The sequence below is a fragment of the Heterostelium album genome (assembly GCF_000004825.1).
Source record: "Heterostelium album PN500 plasmid PPN500, complete sequence".
Classification (NCBI taxonomy): Eukaryota; Evosea; class Eumycetozoa; order Acytosteliales; family Acytosteliaceae; genus Heterostelium; species Heterostelium album.
The window spans coordinates 1-27,653 of NC_013781.1; the positions used below are offsets into that span (position 1 = coordinate 1).

Genomic DNA, 27,653 nt, shown 5'->3' on the forward strand with positions numbered 1-27,653 from the left:
GCCACACTTGTTATCAGAGGGGTCTCACTTAAAAAAAAAAAAAAATGTGGTTGCGTTGTAAGTTTAAAAAAAATGCAAAAAAAAAAACTAATTATTAAATTATTTAAAATATTTTGTTGAATTAATTATTGAATTCGTTCATGTTGGTGTATTTATTAACTAATTCTTAATGGTTATGGTTTATTCATTTTTAATAAATAATTTGTTATATATTTTTACTAAACTAATTTTTGTTTTAATTTATTTATAAACAGTCTTTGTTTTTATTTTGTATTGTACAAAACATTATAGTTTTTAAATATATTATGAATATGGTCACTCCAGATAGAAATAGAAATATTAGCAGAGTTAAACAGTTGTCGAGTATATTTACAAATTTGAGCTCGATAGATTTCTCAATATATGACAAATTGTTTTTATATTGCGATTCGACGACAACAGAGACAAATACAATAAATGACTGTGATGGTACAATTAAAATTTTAAATGATTTGTTAGAGATTGAAATAATTTGTGTAGATAGTAAAAGGGTTTTGTTTGGTAAGTAAGAATATTACTTAGTAATCATAATAAAACAGAATGCTAACCTTAATTGCATAGGATATATGGAGCTTTTACCTCAATTGATTAATCTTGGACAAATTAATGATGATTTAGTGATGGCCATAGAATTACAAAAATTAAACTCGAGGAAGACAATACATCCAGATACATCTGCTATGGCATTATTTTTTTTAGTTAAATCACATTTGTACATGCATAATAATTATACTAGTAATAGAATTAATCACTTGTGCACGAATGAATTACGGAGGTATATGAATGAGAACAATATATCATGGAGCGGTATAGAGGTGGATATGTATACTTTATGTAAACACTGCGAGTTTTGTTCAAATAACAAGATCACAATTTCCATACCTGATATAGTTGATGGCAATTGTATAAAGTGTCGCGATAATGTGCTAATCGATGGCATGGTAGATATTGATAATAAATTAAAATAGATATTTTTATTATCTATCAGTTTTATTAATTTAAATTCACAGTGTTCTTTTTATTGGTCTTAACTTTTTTTAACGATGAAGATACTGTGTTTTCTCTATATCTTTTTGTATTCTTATTATTATTATTATTGTCCTGTCGTGCGTCGATCGGTGCTGGGTTGGGGTTTTCATTATTAAACTTATGTTCTTCCATATTCTTATTATTATGGTTCTGTCGTGCGCCGATCGGTGCTCTGTTGTCATTATGAGGCTTATGTTCTTCCATATTCCGCAGGGTAGAATCGTTAAGATCGGTTAGACAATCTTCTAGACCTGGATTATCAATGGAGAACATATTGTTACAATTAAAAATATTTGGTTTAATGTAAGTATCGTATGAATTAAAATGAATGTTTTCGTTCATGTTAGGGTCGATATTTTCATTTAGGATTATAGGTTTTTTAGTGTTATAATAATAGTTGTTTGATGAATTTGCATTAGGATCAAAAAACAACGGTGTTGAGACTGGTAGGACGGGTATGAGGGTAGACTGTCTGTGTATCTTGATTATTGATGGCGAAGGTATATCATAGCAATCATGATCCTTAATAGTTGAGATTGGGGTTGGAGGGTGAGTATTATTAGTGTATGGTGGTGTCCTCGTGGCCATCTGCTGGTCGTATATTGTTTTGGCTGGAGTACATGGAAACAATTGTTGATGTTGGTTATTATCCTGTTCTTGAGTACATTCCTTTCCCGGTAGTTGGTTTTGATTACTATTTGAAACGGGAGCTGGTATTGACGTAAAATGTTGATGACTATGATTATTTTTATCGATTATTTGAGGGTTGGACGATAGCTTTTGAATATATTCTTTTATATATAGTTTGTCGTTGTACTTCATATACGATATTTTTAGTTTATTTAATGTGTTGATATAATAGTTCAAACTGCGACACTTGCGTGATGAATTGTCGAAAGACTCATCAATCATCGATATAATGTTATCAAATTGATGTTTTGAACAAGGTATATAGATATCATATTTAGTATCTGATTACATTATAAAAATCGTTAATATACAGTTCGAATTATAGTACGAAGAATACATACCATATAATAAATACATTGATTTATTAACTGAAAAATCAACGAGTCTAATTGTCAGTCTTTTAGCTATATCTATATCTTTCTTCTGTATCTGATATTTATTATTTTTATAATTTGCATTTATATTTCTATTTGTTTGTATTATATAATTATAATATAGAGATGCGTCTTGATAGTCAATGTAATGAAACTTATCTTTGTCCTTACTCGACATAGTTGGAATTGAAAATAATTATAGATCAAGAGCCTTGATCCTCTTAACAATTAAAGTAAAATAATTCTAAATAAAAAAAAAAACAAAAAAGAAAAAATATTTTTTATTTCGGTTATTAGATTTATATTTTCGGTGAATTTAATTTTTTTTTCTGTCAACACACCAAAAAACCAATATAAAAATTTCTGTTAATAGATTTATAATTTCGGTGAGTTTTATTTTCTTTTCTATCGATCTAATTAATCTATTGCTATTAACAATTGATTTTTAAAAATAAATAAATAAACAATATTTTATTACATAGCACCCAATATCTTTCATCATGAAGAAGCAAAAACAAAGAAAAACAAAAAAACTTAAAGAGAAGATTTTTACTTTTAACAATAAAAATATTACTACAACATATAATAAAGATACAGACAAGTATATTGTATCTACTGACGATATCCAGAGCGTATTAGAGTATTTTCACAATCACAAAACTAAAGACAGTATGGTTAAGAACTTATTTGTTTTATTTCTTCTAACATATACTAATGATAGGTATTATATAGGTTCTCCATGTGATAAAATAATGGCACAGAGAATTGTAGACAATAAACTATTCTTCAAAGGATACTATAAAATGTGTACCCAGTACATATTACAATGCAAGACATGTGCCTACCGTGATGATATGTTGAGTGCAGTTCATATAGAAACCACTGTGAATTTCGATGATATAGATTACGATAGTTTTAATGAAGTATTTACCACCCCAATCATAAAAGTTAAACCAACAACTAACAACAATCCGAGTACTGCAATTCATTCAACAAATTATCAGCATACTGGTCAATTGCCAACCATTAAATCTCAACAAAAACCACCACATATAAATTCACCAAACCAACAACTATGTATAAATGTTGACGAGACTCCAACATCATCTTCCAACATATTCATTGATGTACATACATATCATAGTAACTTTACGTTGCATTCACTCGATTCTATCCTACCAGGACATTATCTTAATGATGATGTTATCGCAACACATTTATCACTCTCGATTCACAAAATGTACTCAAATTGTAGAATCGGTTTAGTTAATCCACTGACTATACAACACATAATTAATGAAGATATCAAATTCGATTTAATTAACAATCATCTTTATTCATGTATCATTATACCAATCGTTAAGAGTACGCATTGGTCAGTTTTAATAGTATTTGTAGATATTAAAACTGTTATACATTACGATTCACTAAATATTCATCGATCTTCTGTTGACTGGAACAAACTTTCAAGTTTAATTGGTGTAGGTATGGATTCTATTCGTTTTGTTTCGCCTAATAGCCAAGAGTTTAAATGGATATGCCAAAATAATGCAACCGATTGTGGATTATTTGCATTATTTTTTGCCGAATACACCTTGTATTATCAATATGGACGTCAGACAAATACAATAACATATTTTAATAATAATAATAATTGGATTTTCAATTCTTTACCAATACAACTAAACAGTACAACAAGAATAATAGAGACAAATATCACAAATAATGATTTAAATACAGACTTTAATAAGTATATTTCAAACGAGTACCGATATCATGTTATGGATAATATTGTAAACCGTAATAATAATGAACATAGGTGGAGTTTATTTTATAAACAAAATTAATTAATTAATTAATCAATAAAAATTCTTTTGGTTTGCTAATTGCTAAGTAAAATTAATGCTAATAAACAACATATTAATTTAATTTATTTAATAACATCACTGAGCTGAATAGCTTAGATTTACATACTGCTGAACTATAAGTATTTGTTGTCAAGTTGAACCGTTTGAGCCCTTCGTCTATTATTTGATCAAAGATGTGATCAATTATATTATCTAGTTGCGAAACTATTTGCATATTATTTATAAGTATATAATATATTACGCAAAAATCAAAGATAAATTTAGTCACAGGAAATACTATTTCTAAAGTTACCTTTGTAACTATCAAAATAAAAATTATTAAAATAATTTCTTTATCTAAATCTGCCATTTTTTAATTACTAATCTAATTAATTAATCTTTATCAATTGATAAATTTATTTAATTTATTTATTAATTTATTTTAAATATTAAATATTTATTAATTTAAATTCAATTAGATTAATAGCAAACTAAATAAAATTGATGTCAATAAAATATTTGTGTGTAATTCAGTGGTACCATCTGATTTTTGTAGATCTACCGACTGTGTTTTAATGTAAACAGAAATTTCCTATTGCAACGACAAAAATAGAATATTAATTAAGTTAAAATATTTAATATAAAATAATTAAGTATTTATACAAACATTATATGAATATAAGCTGGATCTGGCGCAATTATTAGTAGGTTCATTTACCAATGTCGAAATTCGACAGTTCTTACAACTAGAATCGTAACATTCATATATCTGGAACGATGTTTCACTACAATTAATTAATGACCAGTGCTCGGAATCCACCTTATGGCATGTTTGATTTTGATGCACTTCAACAATATAGTTATCTGTACATGTTTTGGATATATACTTTCCATATATACAGCTTTGTTGACCTTGGGGTATAGGTAATGAGCCATCTTCAGGTAGTTGAAATATTTCAAAAAGTGTTGATTCATTGTCATCGGCTATGCACTTTCCAATTTCAAAATTAAATGTAGAGTTGGAACTTGGTAAACATTGGCTTGTATTTGAAGGATGGCTACAGGTCACCGACACATTATTTGATATTTCTAACAAAATATCTGGATTGCAGCTTGTCATAAAAATTTGTTTTTTGAGTAGAGAGCGAGAGCAATTCGTATCCTTGAATATAAGTTGCGTTAGACCATTTCTAAAATATTGTGTAGAGGTGATGGTCGAAATTGTAAAGCTAATAAATATAAAAAGAAATAAACTTATTTTAATTGTACTCATTTTTTATAAATAATAATGTTATTTATTATTTATTGCAAACTTTTTTGTCTTTGTCAATTATAGAATCATAGATTGAAGATGAAGGAAAGAAAGATGATATTTTTATTTTAATACTGTACTGGTGTAGATTTACAGCTATCATTGTTTGGTGGTGATGTAGTAAAATAATTTGTTTGATTTTATTTGTTTGCACTTACAATTTATTTGTTTTGTCAATCACAAAGTTTCGTTGGGGGTGTGGGTAAAGTTGTAACATATGACATACTTTGAACTGAGGGTGAAATGAGATAAATAAAGATTTTTGTGAATTTTTGATTTACAGATTTTTTACTTCGTGGTGATCAAACACTCCATATCTAATAATTATTATTTGATATTTCATAGATAACAAACAATAAACATTACATACAGTAACTAAAAAACTAACTTATCTATTATATTAATAAATTCATCAAGTATTAATAAGTAAAATGGGTGGCAATAAATTATTCAATTTAATCTATTTTAATTCAAACCATAATTTCGATAAGTATGTGTAAATAAATAAAAAATATATGGTGTTAAGGTATTAACTTAACAAAATAATTAAAATATTTTCAATTCAAAAAAAGGTACAAGGATGTTTTTTTGAAGCTCCAAAAACAAAAAACAAAAAGCATCCAAGACGAAATTGGCACTTTATTTGTCAAAAATAATTATTTGTGCAAAAAAAAAAGTGGTAGCCACGATTTTGAAAAAATTATACCCACAGATATTGATGAATGGAAGTCAATACTGATCAGTCTTCATACTTCGGATAATTCACACATGTGCACTAGTAAGATGTGTGAAAAGCTAAGTCTCCAGTATCACATTGAAAATCTTGAAAATGATGTGATACAAATAATTCAAGCATGTACCTCTTGTTCTCCAAATGAAAGTATTTACAATAATTCTGGTAATACTTCTGCCCTGGTTGCCACCTACTATGGAAACTCGAACACCTTTACATCATCAAGCCCAAGCATGTCAACAATAGCTAATAACATATCCACAATAGCTGCTGCAACTAAAAATAACAATAATAATTCTATGTTTTCATTATTACCAACAAGCAGTGGCAGTATTTCATCTTTGCTACCAAATTTAGATTTGAGCCAACCAATTGAACTTACAGAAGATAACGGTGTGTCAATTTTGGCAGTATCAAACAATAAGCAGCATGGCTTGATAAATCTAAATTTATCAAAACTTATTGTACAGTTCAAATCAAACCATAATGTTAAAGCTCTCAGCTCATATACATATGAGTATATATGTAACAATATAACATCATTTAATTATATGTACACATCATACATTAGCAATTGTAACTATATGCTAATACCATTGTGCTTTGCTAACTGTTGGTCATTGGTAGTAATAGTATTTTCAAAATGGACACCCTTGATGATTCTTCACCTTGACTCCAACCATAATAGTCCCCACTCATATATCTCATACACGGCAACGTATGGAGAAGATCCTAAATATATTAACTGGGATAAAATTAAACAATTTGTATTGATGATGTCATACGCCGAGTGTATGAAGCATACCTTTGGAACAACAAATTATTTTACTGATAATTTGGACGATGTTTCTAAAAGAATTCCAGTATATTCGATCGATATTGAAATCTCACGAACATATGGTACATCTTGTTATCATGTAATTAGAAATGCAGAGATATTTTTACGACAATGTATCAATCCGATCGCCACCGAATGTCACAGCATTGAAAATTTTAATATCTTTGTCTCAGATGATCACCCAACTCCAACTTTACCATGTTTACAAATTCTATCACAAGCTTACACAATATCAGTGCTTAGAAATCAAATCAATGAGACATATATCAACAAAATGAATCAAGATGCTGTAGAATCACTTCAAGCATTCCAAGCCCTTCTTATGTTTATACAAAATAGAGTGTTGCCACCCGGTATTGGGTACAACTTAAAAACTAATTTGTTCAACATTAACGATGGGTGCACTGGTATACCACAAAATCAACTAGCAGAGATAATAATATATGACAAGAAGCTTAAATGTCAATATTCATTTTATATTAATAATATTATTTATATATCTTCGAAAGTTCCAAGTGACCGTACCATACAAAAGTTCATAGTAAATGAAGATAGATTAAGTACTGACACTCGCTCTGAATCCGATCCATTCGTACTGTTATATTTAACTCCTGCTGGATTTAATATTTATACATCATGTACATCGTTTGTGGTAAATAGATATGACAAATATGGAGATAGTATCGCCGATAAATATCAAACAACATTGAAGCCATTCGAAATTATAACTATTCCATCTACAGAGTTTAGTCATTATCACTGTATTGAGAATGAATACATGATAATTACATATATAGTCAACATCAAAACATTTAAACAATATAAAGATTCCTCCTCGACCATAGACACACCTTCACCAGCTTCAATAATAGCAAATATGAATAATAATAATATTAATGGTACAAAACCTGATAAAGAGTATTTATTTACGTCCCTTAATAATATACCAGCAAAAAAAGAAATAGTGGAAGTCTCTAACACGAGAAATGATATTATATTCAATATGGTCAATGTAAACAATATTAAAAACAATAACATCAGTACCAATAATGATAATAATAATATTACAATCATTTCTTTTCCTAAATCAGGTGGACCAGATCAAATAGGATGTTCATTATACAGACTATCTAGTAAACAATCAATATACATATATCGTAACATTTTGGCCAATTACGAAAGACAAGGTGTCATATCAAAAGATGAATATGATGACCTTAAAAATTATAATTACCATATGTTTCATATACCTAAAAAAGATGATGGTGATGACCGCAATATTAAAAGGCAAAGAAAAGATGATGGTCCTGATCCACCTAAATACTCCAATCTGAATATTGGCGGATTTAATCCTTTCAATGGTGGAGCTGGAGGTAATAAATTCAATGGTGGAGCTGGAGGTGGTGGAGCCAATTCTTTCAATGGTGGAGCTAGAGGTGGAGCCAATCCTTTCAATAGTGGAGCTGGAGGTGGAGGAGCCAATATATTCAATAGTGGAGCTGGAGGTAATCCTTTCAATGGCGGAGCCGAAACGAACAGGGTTCAAAATACCAACATTTCAAATATTTCTATGAATAATGGCAATGGTTGTGATGGAGGTGGAGGCAATCCTTTCAATAGTGGTAGTTACTTAAATGTAAACGATTGTCGTGATCCTCACAATGAACATCGAGGTAACAGTGGTAATGGTAAATTACCGATCAACAGTGGAAGCTACCCTTTTAGTAATACAAGTGAACATAAGGCATCTACTGTTAATATTAAAAATGAACACCACAACGGTAATGATAAAGTAGCCAGTAATATCAGTTTTAATGGAAGTACAACCAAAACTAAATCTACTCTAATAGATGCTCCACAAACAACTACAACAACATCGTTTTTTACACCTCAATTTCGTGTTCCAACTTTCAAATCTTCAAATTTTACCAATAATATAGCAAACAATCATAATAATAACAATAACAACAATAATAATAACACTATTTCGGCGAATGCATTATTTGATGACGACCAGGACCAAGGATCTTCTCAAGAGAAAGAAGAACAGGAACAAGGAACAACTAATATCCAACAGAAAACGAAAAACTTTTTTACCAATATATTACACGCTGCTAACCCTCTCGGCGCTCACGTACATGCTGATAGCCCGAAACAAAAGGAACAACAGTATGGTATTGACCAGTGTTTGTATTATCCTATTATTATCCTAAATAATTAATATATTCTGACTAATTGTATTTCTATTTTATTATATGAATTAATAGCAAAATTAGAACGAGATACAGAAAACAAGGAGAAAGCAGAAACCGAAAAACGCAAACTTGAAAGCGATTTATATGCAACACATTCTGGTACATAAATAAATAATATTAATAAAATTTAAAATTAATATATTAATCATCTTGTTTTTTATTCTATTTCTATTTTTTATAATAATATATGTTTAGCATTACAGATATCTGATTCTAATTACAAAATACTACAGCAATCACATGATAGAGTTAAAAACCAACTATCGCAAACGGAGACAGCTTTTGAACAATATAAGATACATTGTGAACAAGAAATTGCCAATTACCGTCACCAATTAGATAATGCAAACGCTGATGTTCATTCATTGTCAGAGAGATGTAAAGAATATCAAAAAGTTAATTCGGAATTAAACAAAATTCATCACAATTTTATTTCAAACCTTAAAAGTGAGACGGCACAAACCAAAGAGTATCGAGATGAATTATTGTCAACAGTGGAAAATCAGTCAATTAAACTCAATGAGCTTGCTAATGAAAGACAGAAATTGATATCGATCGCCGAAACTAATCATAAGAGTATTTTACAGAAGCAAGCAGAACATTTTAATACTTTATTGTTGGATAGAGATTGGCAGATTCAATCAATTAAGGAGAAACACAAACAGGCAATAGATAATATTAAAAAAGAATATAGTACAGCACTCAACGATCATTTAGTGAAAAATAAGCAATACATCGAAATTATTAGTAAACAGCACAGCACCCACATGGCAATTAAGAATGAAGAGTGTATTAATTTAGTTAGTAAATTAGAAGAGAATATGAAGGAGTTCGCCATGTTGACCCAAAATAATAAAGAGCTTACAGATCGCTACAATGAAAAGCTGGATATTATAACTAATTTAAATGCGCAGTATTCTAAATTAGTAAGTGAAGTCAAAGAAGTCAATGCAAATCTCAGTATATACAATTTACAATCAAATCAACTCCGTATAAATATCCAAACCACATTGGATGAAATTAATTCCATTATTGAAATTATTCAATTTTATACACACGCTCAAAATAACAATAATAACAATATGCTCGATGTTGAACCTATTGATATTATAATGGATATTGGTAATCGCTGTCAAAATTTGGAAAAAAGAATCAAATATGAATTAGATGTCAACACAACAGAACAAGAAGCGCAATATGTTAAAGAGTATTTCAACAACATACAGCCATATAAAGATGAAATACGAGCATTTGAACAAAAACTTCAATACGCGAAAAGAATAGAAGGAAAAGCGCTAGCTTTGAATGAAATAGAAGACATAAAACATCAGTTGGTTTTATCAAAAGAAAAGCTCTATAATGTTGTAAAAGATGAAACAAAATTGATATGTGCACCAATAATGTTAAAAGTTGAAAATACTTTCCAACACCATCCTGACTTTTCGCCAATTGTAGCCAACTATATAATTGCACTACAAAAGTCATTTGATAACTACTCAAATTCACTCGCAAACTACATCTGCTATGTCAACGATATATCATCTACAAATACTATAAATAGAGCCGTAAAGCGTGGTATGGAATTAGCCAAAATCGATGTTGTGAGTGCTGTAGAGAAACATCAATTAGAATCCTTGAACAACAAAGAAATATACACTATATATAGATCCGCAAATAATGTCAATTCAGCTGTAAAATCACGTCGTTTGAATAATGGTCTTGTGCAACATACAATACAAATAATCGATACTTTTGATCCTTCTAAGTTACCCTTACCTTTCCAATCACCATTGACCGAAAATGATTATTTTAATATCCAAAAGTATCTTCAGCAGCATTTTAATTCAGAACAACCATCATATATCAAAGATGATATTAATAGAGTTACCGAAATAGAGGAATCCAATATTATATCTCAACAATTACAAAAACCCCAACCCCAACCATATCGAGATCACATTGCGAAAATCCAAGATTATAATTCTATTCCCCAACTAGTAGCTACTGGAACACATGAAACCGAACAAGTAATTCAAGGAGCTCGGAGTGCTGAGGAGGATGAGAGATTAAATAGTAGTGATGAAGAAAACGAAGAGATGAAAAATATTGAAGAGGAAGAAGAAGACGAAAAATCAACTGGCAGTACGAGTGTAGACACGGATGAGGAAGAGGATAGCCAAAGTACAGGTAGTGGCGATGGATCAGATTAAACTTTTTAATTTGGTGATTTACATAGAGTAAATCTCTTTATTTTTGCTTTTTATTGTTGGCTAATCCAGTTGTAGGGGTTCTTCTTTTGTTAACAAGTAATTCCTCCTCTCCGTCGCTTACAGTAATTATTGTACATTCCTTATTACGCTGGTTGACAACTTCAAAATGTTTGTTCATTCTTTGAGCAGCGAGAGTGGAAGCCAATTTATTTAATGCATTTTTATCTGGAGAAATCAATAAAAGTAACTTAAAGAGATATAATTTAGTCATACATTAAAATATAAAATATTTATCATTAACTTACCTTTCTTCTTATTTTGGAAACACAACTTATGCATTCATAACAAAGATCGCCGGTAAATAGTACATACTCCTTTTCAATTTCACGTATCGCGGTCGGAAAATCAGTGTTGCGGAGAAGATTAGTTATTACCATATTGTTGATCTTGTATTGGTTATTTTGATCTTGATTATTCGCTACTATCTTATTGATGTTATCCTGTAACAATGAATTATTCTTATTGCTAGATATTAATGCATTATTAAGTTTGTCGTTATTTTCTTTTAGTTGATTTATTATTATGTCCTTATCTTCCATTTGCTTCTTTGCATTTTTGAGTTCTTCTTTAAGTTGACTTGCTTCTGATTCTGACATGATGTTTTCTGCAACTTGAAGATTATTATCCTTAACCAATTCATTTTGGACATGATCAACCTTTTCTATCTTTCTTCTCCTTATACATTCTTCATCTTCACATTTGCGCATAACACTGTTAATAAGAGTGTACAAATTTGGACATGAACACTCTTTTTTTAATTTTGTAAACAGTAGAGAAGTTGTTGTGTGATGGCCATTAATTAAAACTTCATGCATTTGTTTAATAGTCTCGAGTGCCTGATCTTGTGAATGAAAATGATGAATTCCATGTTGATCTATTAGTTTGTTATCTTCTAGATTTACTCGAAGATTCACTAATTTTTGAATTAATTGTAAACTTAGTGATTTTGGCTTAAGTGTTGTGGTGATTGTCTTATCTTTGATTGCTTGTTTGATATATTTAAATATTTCAATGATTTTATTTTCTTTTACATATGTATTTAATACTTTATTACTGTGAATAATGTACAATAAATTTGCTTTTTCAAATTTTAAAGGTTTTGTTGCTGACATTGTTATAGAATGATAAATGGTGATCTGTTTTGTAAAAATGAAAAAATCCATTTTTAAAAATGAAAAAATCCATTTTTAAAAATGGAATTAATCAAAAAAAAAAATTGAAAAAATCCATTTTTAAAAATGGAATTACAGCCCGAATGAATTTTTGGGCTTGTGAGTAAATAAAAATTAAGTTAAAAATAAAAATTTATTATGTAATATCTAGTTATTATATATTTGTCACCAATTTTTTTTAAACATTGTTTTTAGCTGGCGACTTTTCGATATCAGTCAACTTTGCTTTAACTACATCTGTTTAAGTTGCAACCAATTGATATTGGTCATAATTATAATAAATTAGTAACAAATATTTTCTAATAGAAATGAAAAATTTTGTATTCATACCTAACTCACAAACTACAGTACTTGTCTATTATGTCTGATTTTCTATATGTAAATGATTGTGGATGATAAATTATATTATCCGACATCTGTTTCCGTTTGGATTGACTCCATTTCTTCTTGTAGGTGTCGTATACAAATGTGCTATCTTTGACGAAAAGTATTATTCTGGAGTTTTCATTGTCACACACCATTGGGGTTGAGGGTAATTTGTGTAAGTGTTCCTTTTGGCTATCATTGAAAGTTGGATATGAAAGCATGGTAAATAATTTCGTTGATCTGTTCTTTGATTTATTGGAATGATCTAAATCACACACAAAGAAATTGTTGTTGGTACATATATATAAATATCCATTATTGAAGTCATAACAATAAGTTATCCACGCTGTAATACTATCTTGAAGTGTCGGTGATGATGCCAAGATATGACTCGCTATTACCATATTACTTATTGGACATACTTCAAATATTTTTAATTGCGTCTTTGAATGACTACGCAAAAAAATATAGAGTGTTCCACGTGGTGAGAATGCACACCCAAAGATAATAAATCCATTTTCTTGTTCCACCTCACCAGAGCATTCAAATGATTGAGTGAATGTGTTGAAACGACTTAGCTGAAAATAATTGGGTTTTGATGAGAATGTTATCAGGTAAATGTTGCTGTGGCGGTCGAAAGTACAATGAATAGAATGGTTGCTGAATGCAGGTGGTTTGAAGTTTATACGAAAACTGTTTCGATATATATCTAAACATTTTCCACCTCCTCTATCGTTGTCACTGATCACAGGGAAAATGATTTTTTTCTTTGCTAAAGAATAGGCAAGATAGCAAGGGCTATTCAAAGACAAACAGTGATAAAAAATATAGAGTGTTGTTGGTGTTAAGCAATACTGAGTTGAATGTTTAAGGGCTGTTTCAAGTAGTTTGGAACAGCACTGAAGATTGTCAATGTATTCATTACCATTGAAATGGATCAGAGATGGAGATACTCTAAGTGTGTCAGTAGAGGTGAAAACTAACATTGAGGAACTGTCATAGCGTTCAACCTCAGCTTCCTCTTCTTCCATTTCTTCGTCCTCCTCCTCTTCTTCTTCTTCTTCATCCTCCTCATCGTCACTGTCGCTTTCGCTTTCATTTTGCTTTCCGAATGAATTCAAAAGAACACTCTTATTATCAATAATTGTATCGATGGAAGCTGCATGTTGGATATACGAAAGTGCGGAAAATAATTTTGCTTCATCTATTCTAAAAATGTCTGTTCTGTTGTCGTTGTCATCCAAATAATCGTCTTTGTGTACGTTTCGAGCATATTCGTTAAAGTATTTCTCTAACAAATCTTCTACTGCTTCACTATTAACATAATATATTGTGTTACTATTTGTATGTATAAAATCATGTAAATAGTTAGAGTTGACTGCTGTATGAGTTATTGTCTTGATTGAGTAATTGTCGGTGTCGTCTGATTTAATATTTTGATCGTTATTATATTCATTATATGTTGATGATGGTGGACGATGTAAATATAATATTATATTAAATAATAGTTGACTTTCTTTGATATTTAGTTCGATATGTTGCTGCAATGATTGCATTTCTTTTATGATTGGTGAACATAAATTAGCTTCGAGATGTTGAAGTATCTTATGTAATTCGTGATAATGCAATTGAGCATTATCAATAAGTTTCTGTAGCTCAGTGTAACGTATAGATTGGCTTCTGATCGATTTCCACAACTTATCTAATCTTTCACATAGCTGATTATTATTTTTTTTTTTGTTGTCTCTACTCCTTTTATTACTATTAATACTATTATTGATTGCTTCTTTTATTATTGTGGCGTTATCCAGATATTCTGTTTCTTCAGTGTGATGTGTGTTATCCTCAAAGCTAACTGTTTTGTGCTCCATATGATGATGGTAGGCACAACTGTAACATATAAGCTTTAGACAATCAAAGCATATCACTGCGAATGCTTGATTTTTATTACAATGACATTTCTTCGTCATATTTAGATTTAATTACTTGTTGTGACAATGATTAAAAAACCAAAGACTCATAGGCTTATAGGTGCTTTGTTCAAAATATTAAAAATAAAGACAACACAAAAAACTAATATAAATTCACCGAAAATAATTTAAAATTTACAGAAAATAATGAAAAATTCACCGAAAATAAATTAAAATTTACTGAAATTATTAAAAAAAATAATAAAAAATTGTGGGGTATAAAGCCTAAAAGCCACCAAATATTTTAAAACTTTAAATTGGCCAAAAAAATAAACAAAAAAGAAAAGATTCAGTGGCGCCCAACCAACAATAATGTGTGATAACAAAAAAAACACTTTATTAATTTTTTAATTCTTCAAACTCTGGCAACACTTCTGGCACTAGAAGATATGAGTTTTTGTAGTCCCACAAAAGTACTGGCGGTTTGGATGACCTTAACATTGTGTTATAGATATACATAAAAGTTTTGCTTGGTACAAATGGTAAATACTGCTCGTTTTTATACATTACATATTTGTCCGATATTTGATTGGTATTGTTACTGATTTTAGGTTGCTCACATGTTTCGTTAAACTGTTCACTTTTAATTAAACATACAAGTTTTTCATATAGAGGTGGAATGGCAACATAACTATTAATATTTGCACCTGGAATAAAAACCAATTTATGACTTTCACCGAAATCGGATGTATCCATGCCTCTTATATCTTCCACAGACTTTGCACCCCACCAAAGTTGTAGATAATTAGTTTGGACTCTCGAAGTGCAATTTACAGCATTAGCGAAACTATATATGTGTGTATACTCTACTTGGCTTTTCGATTTATCAAATTCATGGTACTCGGCCATAGGCGTTCTAGTGGTGGCATATTTACAAGTATTATTGTTAGGTGGCTCTGTTATTCTGGCTGTAGGTTTTATTATTTTTTTGGCTGTAGTAGTTGTTTGTAATTTCGTTCCTATCGATTTATGTGTAGATCCGACGGTTTTGATATCAACTATGTAGTCACCAGGTAAGAAATAATTGTTATTTTGTATTTCTAGATTCGCCTCACACTCAACTACGAAGGTATGTGGTGTGTAAATTGACTCTATAGTACGGTTTTTATGTTGATCACTATTTATTCTAACTTTCATTGCCTCTTGATAACCACTAGAAGATATGTGGAATTCGACATTGGAATTTTGTGATAATTTTTCACATCCAGAGATTTTGTATTGGAGAGATTGACCAGATGAACATGATTTCTCGCTATGGCGGCCTTGGTTGATCCATCGTCCATTAGTATCTTTAAACATCAGTCTAAGGGTATTGCTTTCATTGATTTCAGTCGATGCAACAGATGAGGATGTTTCTACCTCGAAAGAGTTATGTTCATTAACGGAACCATTGTTTTCTTCATCTCTATTGTCAGCATCTCGAATGTCGACAATATAATCTCCCGAAAAAAAATAATTGTTGGAAATTATTTCTAATTCGATTGGAGTGCTATTGCATATTATGTAGTCATTATAAGGAGTATATTGACTCACGGTGTAATTTACATTTCCATTTCGAACATTCACTTTCATGGCATCTTGTAACCCAGCAGAGCTAATAGCGATTAAAATATGTTCTTTTTCACATCCAGAGATTTTGTATTGGAGAGATTGACCAGATGCACACGATTTCTCACTATGGTGGTCTTGGTTGATCCATCGTCCATTGGTATCTTTAAACAAAAGCTTAAGGTTATTTTCTTGTGACTTGGTCATTATGACATTTGTCGAAAGAAGAATAAGTAATGATAGTATAAAGATATTCATTTGTTTGTTTTATAACAGCATTTAGATATTAAATAAAATAGGAGAATTAATAATATTTACAAAAACAAAATATTGTTATTATTTATATAGTAATTATTGGTTTATTTGGAAATTGTGATAAATGACAAATATCTATGTACATACAATTCAGATCATCATGTATCTAAAAATAAATTTTTGATCAATAAATAATCAACTTACTTTCACTACATTTACATTTTTCTTTCTTTGTAACATACATATTATCGGATATATTTTATTTAACACCACACACATTTATTGAAAATCGACAGACAATGACAACAAGATAAGATGTCAAAGATATATATACACACTAACCACACTTTTGATGAACTTTCATATAATCATTTTGTAGTTTAATTTTTTTTATTTGGTATGATAACATTTTAGTGCAGTGAGAATAGATTTTAATTTAATTTTCACAACCAAAACATCACATATTATCTATTTTATATATAAAACTATTTTTCCAAACAAAATATTAATACTAATGAACATTTATATCGGTTTAATTATTATATATTTTACTATTTATTTTGGACATATCGATGCTAATAAACAAAAGCATCATGATCAAGATGACACATATCACGATCATATTTACTTTCTTCAAAAAGAAACAAATGATGGTCCTTTATATGCCAATAATTATCAACAATCATTTAGATATGAATTTCCCAAAATTCCCATCATTCCAAAAATATCTTTAGACACATCCGACTATAACCAGCTTTTTAATATACCACATATTTCTCATGTTTCATCTCACAAGCTGTTTATTAGCTTTTCAAACGAATTTAACAAAACAATCATGATTAGTAATGGTATATCTAATGTCACTTTCTATAATTCATCATTTAAAGATGATATAATCGATATATCCACACAATGTAAAGCATTTAGTTATTTTTCATATGTTATTGTTGATCTTGATTGTAAAAACAGACATAGTTGTATCAGTAGATCATTGCTCAGCAAATGCGATGTCTACTTTGAGGATATTAGATCAAATTCATATTTCGATAGTAAATATTTGCATTGTTCTAATAATATCCTATCGAGCGAGTGCACAGAAAGAATAAATTGGCTCGATAAATTAATATATATAAATATAATACTAGGAACAATTATAATCATATATAAATTTGTTAAATTAGTTTCCAAACTAATATACTCGTTATTATACATACTATGTACAAATATATTTTCAAAATTACGGTCACATTCTTCACATAAATCGAAAAGTCACAAAAAAACAAAACCAAAGATTACAAGCACAAGCTCTACGACAAAACCAATTCAGAATCACTCTCATGCAACACCAACTCCAAATGGTCAATATGTTCAAGGTTTTCAAGGTCAGACTCAAAATCAAGGTCAGGGTTCTCAAGTTTTTCCAGGTCAAAATCAATTTCATAGTTCTCAGTACAATAACGATTATCTTTCATTTAACAAAAATAATATATCACCTCCTCCAATGGCCAACAATCATAGATATATTTATACTCCATCCTCATATTCACCATATACTACTTCTATATATATTCTATGTGTGTGCATGATATCAGGCGTTACAAGCTGCGACAGTTTCTTACCGATGGGCTCTGGTATGATGACAACCATGTATGAACTTTCTCAAGGAGTTGTTAATACATCTTTCACTGGTTACCAATCGATATTTATGCCGTCCGAGATGCACAAAGTATGTATGCCTGTATCCGATGACTATGGTTTACTTGGTACAATTGAAATAGAAATTAAGAACTATCGTATACAAACTCAAAGTGAATTGAGCTATTATACTTCAAATTGGACTGGTGTATCATTTTGCAGAGAACGTATGCATAGGGCAGAAGGATCGCAATGTGGAACTGGAGAGAGATACAGTTGTAGCAATATTGTTCCCACTGATGGTGATATGAACAATGAAATAGAAAAAACCATACACAAAGATGTACTGGAAGCAATTGGCGAGAGCTATTGCTACTCCGCCGGAAGATGTGGCAATTTATTGAAATGTGGTACTTATGGCTATGATAATTCATTTTGCTACTACGGTCGTGCTGGTATAGTCCCTATTGGGGATATTGCTACAGTTAAAAAGGTTATCAATACACGTCTGGAATATGATATAGATATTAATTTTAGAACAAAAGACAGTACGACTAGACTTAAAGTAGAGCGCGATAATCCTAAAGCAGATATAAATATCAGAATTTCTGAAACAGGTGATATAAGTAATACGGCAAATATTGTTGGTCAACATTTTGTACTATATATGGGTCACACATATTTGGCAAGAGCAGCAGAAAACAAAATGCCACAAAGTAATGCAATTGGTGATATTCAAGCTGAAGAAAAGGAACATTTATTAAACAGAGTCCAAAACAAGATTTCTTTACCTGGATTTTCGTTATGGAGCATTAGTAAGGTGGAAGGAGGAGGACATGCCAACTTCGTTAGTCAAGGTATAAATAGTATTGGTCAATTTCCAAAAGATGTCGTGACGGTTGGAAATCATATTTGGACAGCATCAAACGAGGAATGGACAACAACACCGACACTACACAATCCTATGAACATTGTACTAGAGTTCACCAAAAACATTTCTTTTGCACGCACCGTGTCTATGGTCTGTCCTGTTGTAATAAGTAGTTATAGTTCTGCTGATGGATGTCGATCTTGTTCGCGTGGATCTTCTGTAGTGATAAATGCGATGTCAAATTGTAGCTCTGGATATGTAAAGGTTATCAATACAAATGGCAAAGTCAACTTCGCTGATAAAACAATAATTTTAGATACACACCCACGAAACTATACTTTAGTTTATCATACAGATTTAGAACTAGTGGAGGATAATATATGTCTTCAAATAGTAACAGTAACAAGTAATAGAACAAGTTGTTTTAAACTATTTCAGAAGCTAAAGACCGATATTTCAGTTCTTGAATGGCGTATAGATTTCAAAAAAAACATTGAAAAGTCAGACAACGATACACCTGGATCGGCTCCTCCTCTCGGTGTCCCTGGAGATTCAAATTCGATTGGCTCTTTAATAGGAAATTTTGTCAGAAAATTACTTGCCAGCTATTTTTCATTTTTGTTTGATATTTGGTATAGTATATTTGGACCAATCATTGCAAAGCTAAAATGGGTATTGCTCGTAATAATCATAATAGTAGTTATTGTTGCGATAATATATATTTATATATATGGTGCATCAATATTTAAATTTATAAAATTAATATTACCTACCAAGAAGGTAAATAGGAATATTGCCTCACAGTCATCGCCTCAATTCAAAGATAAAATAAAATAATATAAAATATATAAGAATTAATTTATTGCACAATTCTACCCAAAGACAGACTGGTTGCCATTGGTTTGTCAAGCTCTTCATATATCAAGATTGGAATCTCCTATTGCATTATACCCACTAAAACCACCAGCGGAAGAAGAATCTGACGACGATGATATTATAGATGATATCGATGATTTAAATTTGGAAGAAGAATCTGACGATGAATAAAAATTAAATTTATATCCTAATTTGTATATTTTTTAATTTTTTTAAGATCTGGTTTATTATTTTTCAAAAATATCATAGGTTTCACATTTAATATTTCATTCATTATTATTTTAATTCAAGAAATAAAAAGAAATAAACTTATAAAATGTCAAGTAGAGATTATCAAAGTTGCACAAAAACAACCACAACAAGAGAGAATAAAGATGGTTCAACAACAACAACAACTACTACTAAGCCATGTGACAGAGATGACTGTCCTACTAAAAAGGAGGGTAACAATACTCATTATTAATCGGAACATTCTCTGTGTGTAAAAATTAAATAAACTGTAATGTGGTGAACTTCAAGTTCTCAAATTTTTCACACCCAATAAATTAATTTTTTAATTTTTTTTAATTTTTTTTTAAAATGAAAACCCTGTCGAGTGGTCTTTTTTTGATCTACACTTACATTATTTTTATTATTATTTCTCTATATATAAAACATTATAAATGCGAACAGATACAGATAGAGTTTGTTATGATTACACAACTAAAGACCTAAGAAAGAAGGCAGCGAAACATCTAGATCATGTCGTAGAGTTACAGATTATAGCATATGCTCTCAATAGCTTACCTTGTGGTACATATGATGAATTACAGCTCAAATCTATAATAGACTTTTTCAATGACTACAGATATAATATTCAGCTGGTCGATGCCGATTATAACACTCGAAAAGGAGCAGCTGTTACTAAATTGCTTTACAGACAAGAAAAGCTCACCGACGACCTTTTTTATGAATATATTACACCCATAAAGGATTGGTTCACTAACTTGCAACGATCCCATGGACACTTAATTTTTATAGAATTAAGGACAGAGATTACAAAAATACTCGAAAGCTATAAACCAGAACCAACACCACCACCACCACCACCACCACGAAGATTCACCAATATCGATACCGAAAGTATTTCCACTATTTCAGCATCAGCATCAGCATCACAACTAAAATCACAACCAAAATCAAAATCAAAAAAAAACACAAAAGGCGGTTAGAAATAAAAACCATTATGTATAACTATACTACTTTATTTATTTGTGGGTCTCTTATATAAGAGAGTGGATGAATTCATTTTTTATTATTATAACAAAATGGATACAAATACAGATACAGATACATCATTATTAGATGGGGAGTTTAGTTGTTTAAGTCAATTGGAAATTTTTATAGATTACAGTGACACGTACATTGAAAGAATGAAGATACTTCGTCTTAATGTAAAAGATTTATTAAAATTTTTAGAAAAGGAAATTCAAAAATCACCGGAACCGACAGTAGTAGTGGAAGATAATACTGAAAGAATCCCTATATATAAACCATCAATGAGATGGAGACTACAAAGAATAGAATATTTTATAGAAGAATACAACGAAAATTACTCTGAACAATTGAAGTCAACTCATGATCAGCTAAAATATTTATTAAAAGATATACAAAAGATAATATCAGAAAAATAAAATATTATTATTATTATTGAATTATTTTATTTTTAATTTAATTTAATTTTAATTTTATAAAAGAGATACGATCTAATCAATTACAAAGACGAATTATGTAGACAACTAAAACAAAAACTCTTTAGTTTACTAGAGAGTGTATTGCAATTGACAAAAAATATACCTAATAAAATAATATTAAAATATTAAAGTTTATTCTTGAATGTTTATATACATTTATTAAATTATATTTTATTTTATTTTTCCATAAGTGAAAAACCTGATTTATCGTAGGTGACGTAATAGCGTTTATCTAATTTGTTAGCATCGGCCCACTTATTGATATAAGAACTGATTTTATATGCTTGAATACCAAGCGAAACAGCCTTTGCAATGTTTTCAATTAAATTATCACCTTCTGGTACGCTATTATCAATCGAGAAAAAAGCTGTACCATTATCTCTTCTGACAAGATCGTCCATCAATGCATAAGCTATTAATTGATAGCTATTAGTAAAATCATCTTTTGCACTTGAATCTTGAGCTTCGTTTTCTTTTACTTTTATTTGATCTTTTCTAGTATTAAATAATTTTGATATCTTGTTACATAATTAATAATTAATTTAGATTCTTTTTTTAATGGTAATTAATAGTTACCTCGCCTGTATTTGATTGCATTTGTATTTGTATTTGTTTGAAAATTAATAGTGTAGAATCACCACTCGACAGGGTTTTTATTCTTTCACTTTTTAAAAAATAAATTAAAAAATTAATTTAAATTGGTGCGAAAAAAGTGAGATAACTGTTCACTTTCTCATTGTTAGTCGGAATGATGACTAAATTTATTTTTAATTTGAATTTTTGTTTTATTGTTGTGGATTAACATTTGTTCAACATAACTATAAATATGATAATGCTTATGTTGATAGGTGGAAAATCTCTTATCATATATGTGTGGATAAATACTTCGTCTGGCATCTCTGGTTGTTATTGTATTATCATATAGAGTTGATAACTGGTAAAATATGTTTGAATATTTTGTAATTGTAATAGCTCTAATAAAATTTGCCATCTATATTTTATTGAAAATAAGATAAATCTGTCTACTCTATACTCTATTTGATACGAATTGACATTACTTTATAAACATTTATTCCCATCACTATTTTAATTGTTTTAATTAAAAATTAAAAAAAAAGATAATTGACAAGTGTCAATCAAAATATCGGAAAATTAGAAATACATCATTATTTTTTCAGTAAGATGATGTATACTTTTTATTTAATCCTTACTGATCTAGTACTAGTATGAATCTTTGAGTATGTAATTAATATATCATCACCTTCAAATCAAATATATTCTCTGTAGAACAAATATTAAATCCTTTAATAAAATTTAAATTATGTTTATTTAAAATATACAATTTCGCTATAAGGCTTAATGTCTTCTTTTGAAACAATATACATTACACCTTTATCATAAACTGTTTGTTTTTTTTTTTTTTTAATAAAAAACAAAAAAATAAAAAGCACAATAAAACGTTTGCAATTCTGCGACACACAAACAGTCGAAATATTAATACTTTGGTCTTTTGAACATCAAAATATACTTCTAAATTATTTAAATATATATATTATACTTAATTAAATACATATACATACAATTAATTTTGAAACATTCAAAATGATTAAACTTATCGTTATAATGTAAATTTCAAAAGTGTAATATTTTGTTTTAAAATTGCTCAAGGCATACACAAAAAAAAAACCAATATAAAAATTTCTGTTAATAGATTTATAATTTCGGTGAGTTGTATTTTCTTTTCTATGATCAAATCTATTGCTATTAACTATTGATTTGTAAAAAATAAATAAATAACAATTATTTTATTTTTACAAAACATAATAGGTGCCAAATTAAAGGCAATGAAGAGATGTATTTAGATTTATCATTTATATGTTTGAAAGAGATCATTATCACACCCAAACCATCAAGGTCACCAACTACAGATACAACAGCTAACAGGTAAGCTTTATCACATAAAACTTAAAGATAATCAACCAGAATTTAAAATATACACATATCTACACAACATCAATCATATTCTTTAGTTTTATTTAAATCAAGCAAAGTTTAAACTTTTTTATTTTTTTTATTTTTTTTTATTACTATTATTATCTATCTACAGATAATTACCTTTGCTAACAAATTTTTTATTTTTATAAAATATAATAGGTGCCAAATTATAGATTATCTTTAGACGTATCCAACAGTATCATTTATATGTTTGAAAGAGATCATTATCACACCCAAACCATCAAGGTCACCAACTACAGATACAACAGCTAACAGGTAAGCTTTATCACATAAAACTTAAAGATAATCAACCAGAATTTAAAATATACACATATCTACACAACATCAATCATATTCTTTAGTTTTATTTAAATCAAGCAAAGTTTAAACTTTTTTATTTTTTTTATTTTTTTTTATTACTATTATTATCTATCTACAGATAATTACCTTTGCTAACAAATTTTTTATTTTTATAAAATATAATAGGTGCCAAATTATAGATTATCTTTAGACGTATCCAACAGTATCATTTATATGTTTGAAAGAGATCATTATCACACCCAAACCATCAAGGTCACCAACTACAGATACAACAGCTAACAGGTAAGCTTTATCACATAAAACTTAAAGATAATCAACCAGAATTGAAAATATACACATATCTACACAACATCAATCATATTCTTTAGTTTTATTTAAATCAAGCAAAGTTTAAACTTTTTTATTTTTTTTATTTTTTTTTATTACTATTATTATCTATCTACAGATAATTACCTTTGCTAACAAATTTTTTATTTTTATAAAATATAATAGGTGCCAAATTATAGATTATCTTTAGACGTATCCAACAGTATCATTTATATGTTTGAAAGAGATCATTATCACACCCAAACCATCAAGGTCACCAACTACAGATACAACAGCTAACAGGTAAGCTTTATCACATAAAACTTAAAGATAATCAACCAGAATTGAAAATATACACATATCTACACAACATCAATCATATTCTTTAGTTTTATTTAAATCAAGCAAAGTTTAAACTTTTTTATTTTTTTTATTTTTTTTTATTACTATTATTATCTATCTACAGATAATTACCTTTGCTAACAAATTTTTTATTTTTATAAAATATAATAGGTGCCAAATTATAGATTATCTTTAGACGTATCCAACAGTATCATTTATATGTTTGAAAGAGATCATTATCACACCCAAACCATCAAGGTCACCGACGATATGGTGAAAATAAATATTAAATCAAATCTTTAATAAATAGAATTTATTTATTTCTTTACAACAATTTCCGTGAATTTCTTGATTGGTTTAGTCGACAATAATACACTTGCATGTTGTGTGCTTTCGGGCGAAGCAAATAAAATAGTTTTCGATCGAATTAGACTTTTCATGGAAGATGTTGTTTGCTTAATACTGATAATTCTGCAATTTGATTGTTTGGCATCCTTTCTAGCTACATTACCGACACCCATGTGCGGCATCGGTAGGGGGACAAAGTCATCGACATTATGGCCCGGATAGACTGTTTCAAGAAGCTTAACAATGCAATCCAAAGGATGAATACTTTCGTTGGCTCTAATATTGAACTGATTATAGTATTGGGTAATAATAGTATTTTCGAGGATGTCGCTTGTACAAAATAGCCCAATGCGTCCACCAACCAACTCCTTTGTAAATAGCCGACCGCTTCCTAGGTCATCATAAATAAATCCCAATAGATCTCTTTCGAATGTTGCTGGATTAATTGTGGTAGAGTCTATCATAGTTCCATGCTGTTTCTTAATTTGGTCTGAAAGACTTTTCGATACAGGTTGACCAAATAATGTTGAGTTTTCCAAAATTTCTGTGCATGACAATACGCGATCTTTCGAGTGAAAAAGAAGATAGCAATCCAGATGGAGTGGGGTATATTTTACACTTTTCATTTCTTGCAAAATCTGACTGTATCTTTTGCCTTTATCCACAGCAACTGATTTTACGATGTGATCTACTGCGTCCTTATTCAGTTTTAGCTTGGTATTTGAAACGTATTTGGGTTGGAGCCAAGTTGGATATGGATTATTTTTATCGTTCATATCCTCATTTAGACAAACAAGATCTAAAATTGGTTTGTTATCGAATGATACATCTTCCCAAGTATGTATCATACATCCTTCTCCCTCTTTACTGATGTGTTCTTCTATCTCGTTCTCGTCTCCATTTGTTCCCATATCCAACTCCAAACCTTCACACGTTTCAATTGGTTTCTTATTCAATGGCTTAATCGGCGAGAGGTCAATATCGGACTGTTTTGTGTGATTTGTAGATGTGGGAGGAATGAATGATCTGAAATAGTACATAGATGGATCAGATATACGTCTATATCCACCCATTGAAATCAATGTTTCTGTGCCATTGGTTCCACATATATGAGAAAGTGATTCGTGATATGAGCATGGAGATATATCATGAAAAATAAATCCAGGAAACTGAAAATTACCACGAGCATTGCCTCTTACGAATGGATCAAGAGATCTGTCATAAAAAAACATTTCTTTGAACCAATCCATCTGTGGTTCATACTCCCCGTTCGTTTGAGTATTGAGATATTCCAATGCATCTTTAATTGTTTGCTTAATCTGCGCCATCTTGCCACCAAATGTTGAGCATAATGAGGTTGAGTTAGAGTCTTTCAGATTTCCACTTCGTGTACCTTGCTTGCTATATGTCTTGCTAAAAAGTTCCCAATCAATCATCGTAACAGTTGGTGCATTGTGGAGTACAAATGTATATACTTGAAGCTTATAGACAATTGAAAATACTTGAGTCGTGCGCCTCTTGAGATTGATTGTGAGATTCTGAGGATGTATGTCTTGATGTTCCATATCCAATACTTCAAATAAAGTGAGCTTCTGGTATAGTAGCAATAATATGATCTGCCTAAATGTTCCTGGGTGAAAGAACTCTCGTAGTACCCTTAAATCGGATGTGGGCGTCAATGTGTCTTTGAGGGTATATCCGGAGTCTGACGTTATTATAGAGGATCGATAGAATGTATCTATAAACTGGTCAAATTTGATCTTATCATTACTGTTATTAGCAGTGCACATAATATTTCCAATACTGTGTAGATAAGACAAATCTTGCCAGTCTATTTGTATCGGAAAAAAATAGTATAGTTTCCTATAAACCGCAAATAACTCCAATGACTGTAACTCGTTATTGAATTTGCTGTAATTTGTTTTTCCTTCTCCGTTCTGATCTGAACATAGTGAGCTGTTTGCTGATGCTGATATGTTTTGGTTATTTTGAAAGCTATTGACTCCTATATATTCTATTATTTGTTGAGTTATCTCCTGTGGTGGTTTGATATATATGTTGTTTTTGATGTATCCTGCACTCTTCAAAAGAAATAACACTTTGTTTGACTTTGATGATCTCTTTAGTCCTATGAGCTGGAGCATTCCTTCTTCTTTTATGTTAGTTGTTGATACCAATATCTCGCTGAAGCTATCTTCAGAAGGATCAATGATTTCTGTATTTTCATTATTGCTCGTTTCTTCTGTTTCTGTCTTTTTTCTTTTTGTTTTACTAGTACTATTGGGTTGATTTTTATCTTCTTGGCCGATGTCTGGCACCGTACTCTTATTCTTGTTTTTGGCTGCTCTTTTTGTCATATATATTGTACTGATAGGTGTGTCCCAAAAATAAAATAAAATTGAATTATGAATTATGGTCGAGTAAGTAATAAATCTAACCAAAAATTTTTTTTTGGAAAAAAAATGAGAGGAGACCCCTTTTTTCGAGGGGTGGCACCTAAAACCAGGTGCCAGCACCTGGTTTTAGGT

The 27,653-nt window shown here is 29.8% G+C and overlaps 11 protein-coding genes across 11 annotated transcripts; 6 read left to right on the plus strand and 5 right to left on the minus strand.

Annotated features, from left to right (window-relative positions):
- Nucleotides 1-1,032: 1,032 nt before the first annotated feature.
- Nucleotides 1,033-2,310, minus strand: PPL_03497 (uncharacterized protein; the record flags this gene model as incomplete). Its single annotated transcript has 2 exons — nucleotides 1,033-1,859; nucleotides 2,100-2,310. The coding sequence occupies 2 exons, from the start codon at nucleotides 2,308-2,310 to the stop codon at nucleotides 1,033-1,035; spliced, it is 1,038 nt and encodes a 345-aa protein (XP_077254289.1).
- Nucleotides 2,311-2,884: 574 nt separating this feature from the next.
- Nucleotides 2,885-3,979, plus strand: PPL_03498 (uncharacterized protein; the record flags this gene model as incomplete). The annotated part of the gene is made up of 1 exon: nucleotides 2,885-3,979. One exon carries the CDS (start codon nucleotides 2,885-2,887, stop codon nucleotides 3,977-3,979), a length of 1,095 nt encoding a protein of 364 aa, XP_077254290.1.
- Nucleotides 3,980-4,260: 281 nt separating this feature from the next.
- On the minus strand, nucleotides 4,261-5,252 carry PPL_03499 (uncharacterized protein; the record flags this gene model as incomplete). The annotated part of the gene is made up of 4 exons: nucleotides 4,261-4,300; nucleotides 4,698-4,764; nucleotides 4,880-5,068; nucleotides 5,234-5,252. 4 exons carry the CDS (start codon nucleotides 5,250-5,252, stop codon nucleotides 4,261-4,263), a joined length of 315 nt encoding a protein of 104 aa, XP_077254291.1.
- A 470-nt stretch (nucleotides 5,253-5,722) lies between these two features.
- On the plus strand, nucleotides 5,723-11,327 carry PPL_03500 (uncharacterized protein; the record flags this gene model as incomplete). The annotated part of the gene is made up of 6 exons: nucleotides 5,723-5,781; nucleotides 5,969-6,600; nucleotides 6,754-8,550; nucleotides 8,713-9,036; nucleotides 9,130-9,216; nucleotides 9,313-11,327. 6 exons carry the CDS (start codon nucleotides 5,723-5,725, stop codon nucleotides 11,325-11,327), a joined length of 4,914 nt encoding a protein of 1,637 aa, XP_077254292.1.
- Nucleotides 11,328-11,377: 50 nt separating this feature from the next.
- On the minus strand, nucleotides 11,378-12,499 carry PPL_03501 (uncharacterized protein; the record flags this gene model as incomplete). The annotated part of the gene is made up of 3 exons: nucleotides 11,378-11,410; nucleotides 11,449-11,574; nucleotides 11,633-12,499. The coding sequence occupies 3 exons, from the start codon at nucleotides 12,497-12,499 to the stop codon at nucleotides 11,378-11,380; spliced, it is 1,026 nt and encodes a 341-aa protein (XP_077254293.1).
- Nucleotides 12,500-12,737: 238 nt separating this feature from the next.
- On the minus strand, nucleotides 12,738-16,942 carry PPL_03502 (uncharacterized protein; the record flags this gene model as incomplete). Its single annotated transcript has 5 exons — nucleotides 12,738-12,796; nucleotides 12,903-13,503; nucleotides 13,879-14,643; nucleotides 15,493-16,607; nucleotides 16,903-16,942. The coding sequence occupies 5 exons, from the start codon at nucleotides 16,940-16,942 to the stop codon at nucleotides 12,738-12,740; spliced, it is 2,580 nt and encodes an 859-aa protein (XP_077254294.1).
- A 270-nt stretch (nucleotides 16,943-17,212) lies between these two features.
- On the plus strand, nucleotides 17,213-20,251 carry PPL_03503 (uncharacterized protein; the record flags this gene model as incomplete). Its single annotated transcript has 3 exons — nucleotides 17,213-17,747; nucleotides 17,880-19,984; nucleotides 20,087-20,251. 3 exons carry the CDS (start codon nucleotides 17,213-17,215, stop codon nucleotides 20,249-20,251), a joined length of 2,805 nt encoding a protein of 934 aa, XP_077254295.1.
- Nucleotides 20,252-20,396: 145 nt separating this feature from the next.
- On the plus strand, nucleotides 20,397-20,543 carry PPL_03504 (uncharacterized protein; the record flags this gene model as incomplete). The annotated part of the gene is made up of 1 exon: nucleotides 20,397-20,543. The coding sequence occupies one exon, from the start codon at nucleotides 20,397-20,399 to the stop codon at nucleotides 20,541-20,543; it is 147 nt and encodes a 48-aa protein (XP_077254296.1).
- A 199-nt stretch (nucleotides 20,544-20,742) lies between these two features.
- On the plus strand, nucleotides 20,743-21,291 carry PPL_03505 (uncharacterized protein; the record flags this gene model as incomplete). Its single annotated transcript has 2 exons — nucleotides 20,743-20,872; nucleotides 21,101-21,291. The coding sequence occupies 2 exons, from the start codon at nucleotides 20,743-20,745 to the stop codon at nucleotides 21,289-21,291; spliced, it is 321 nt and encodes a 106-aa protein (XP_077254297.1).
- A 96-nt stretch (nucleotides 21,292-21,387) lies between these two features.
- Nucleotides 21,388-21,753, plus strand: PPL_03506 (uncharacterized protein; the record flags this gene model as incomplete). The annotated part of the gene is made up of 1 exon: nucleotides 21,388-21,753. One exon carries the CDS (start codon nucleotides 21,388-21,390, stop codon nucleotides 21,751-21,753), a length of 366 nt encoding a protein of 121 aa, XP_077254298.1.
- Nucleotides 21,754-21,989: 236 nt separating this feature from the next.
- Nucleotides 21,990-27,482, minus strand: PPL_03507 (uncharacterized protein; the record flags this gene model as incomplete). The annotated part of the gene is made up of 5 exons: nucleotides 21,990-22,308; nucleotides 22,617-22,804; nucleotides 23,315-23,343; nucleotides 25,241-25,598; nucleotides 25,743-27,482. The coding sequence occupies 5 exons, from the start codon at nucleotides 27,480-27,482 to the stop codon at nucleotides 21,990-21,992; spliced, it is 2,634 nt and encodes an 877-aa protein (XP_077254299.1).
- Between the last annotated feature and the right edge of the window lie 171 nt (nucleotides 27,483-27,653).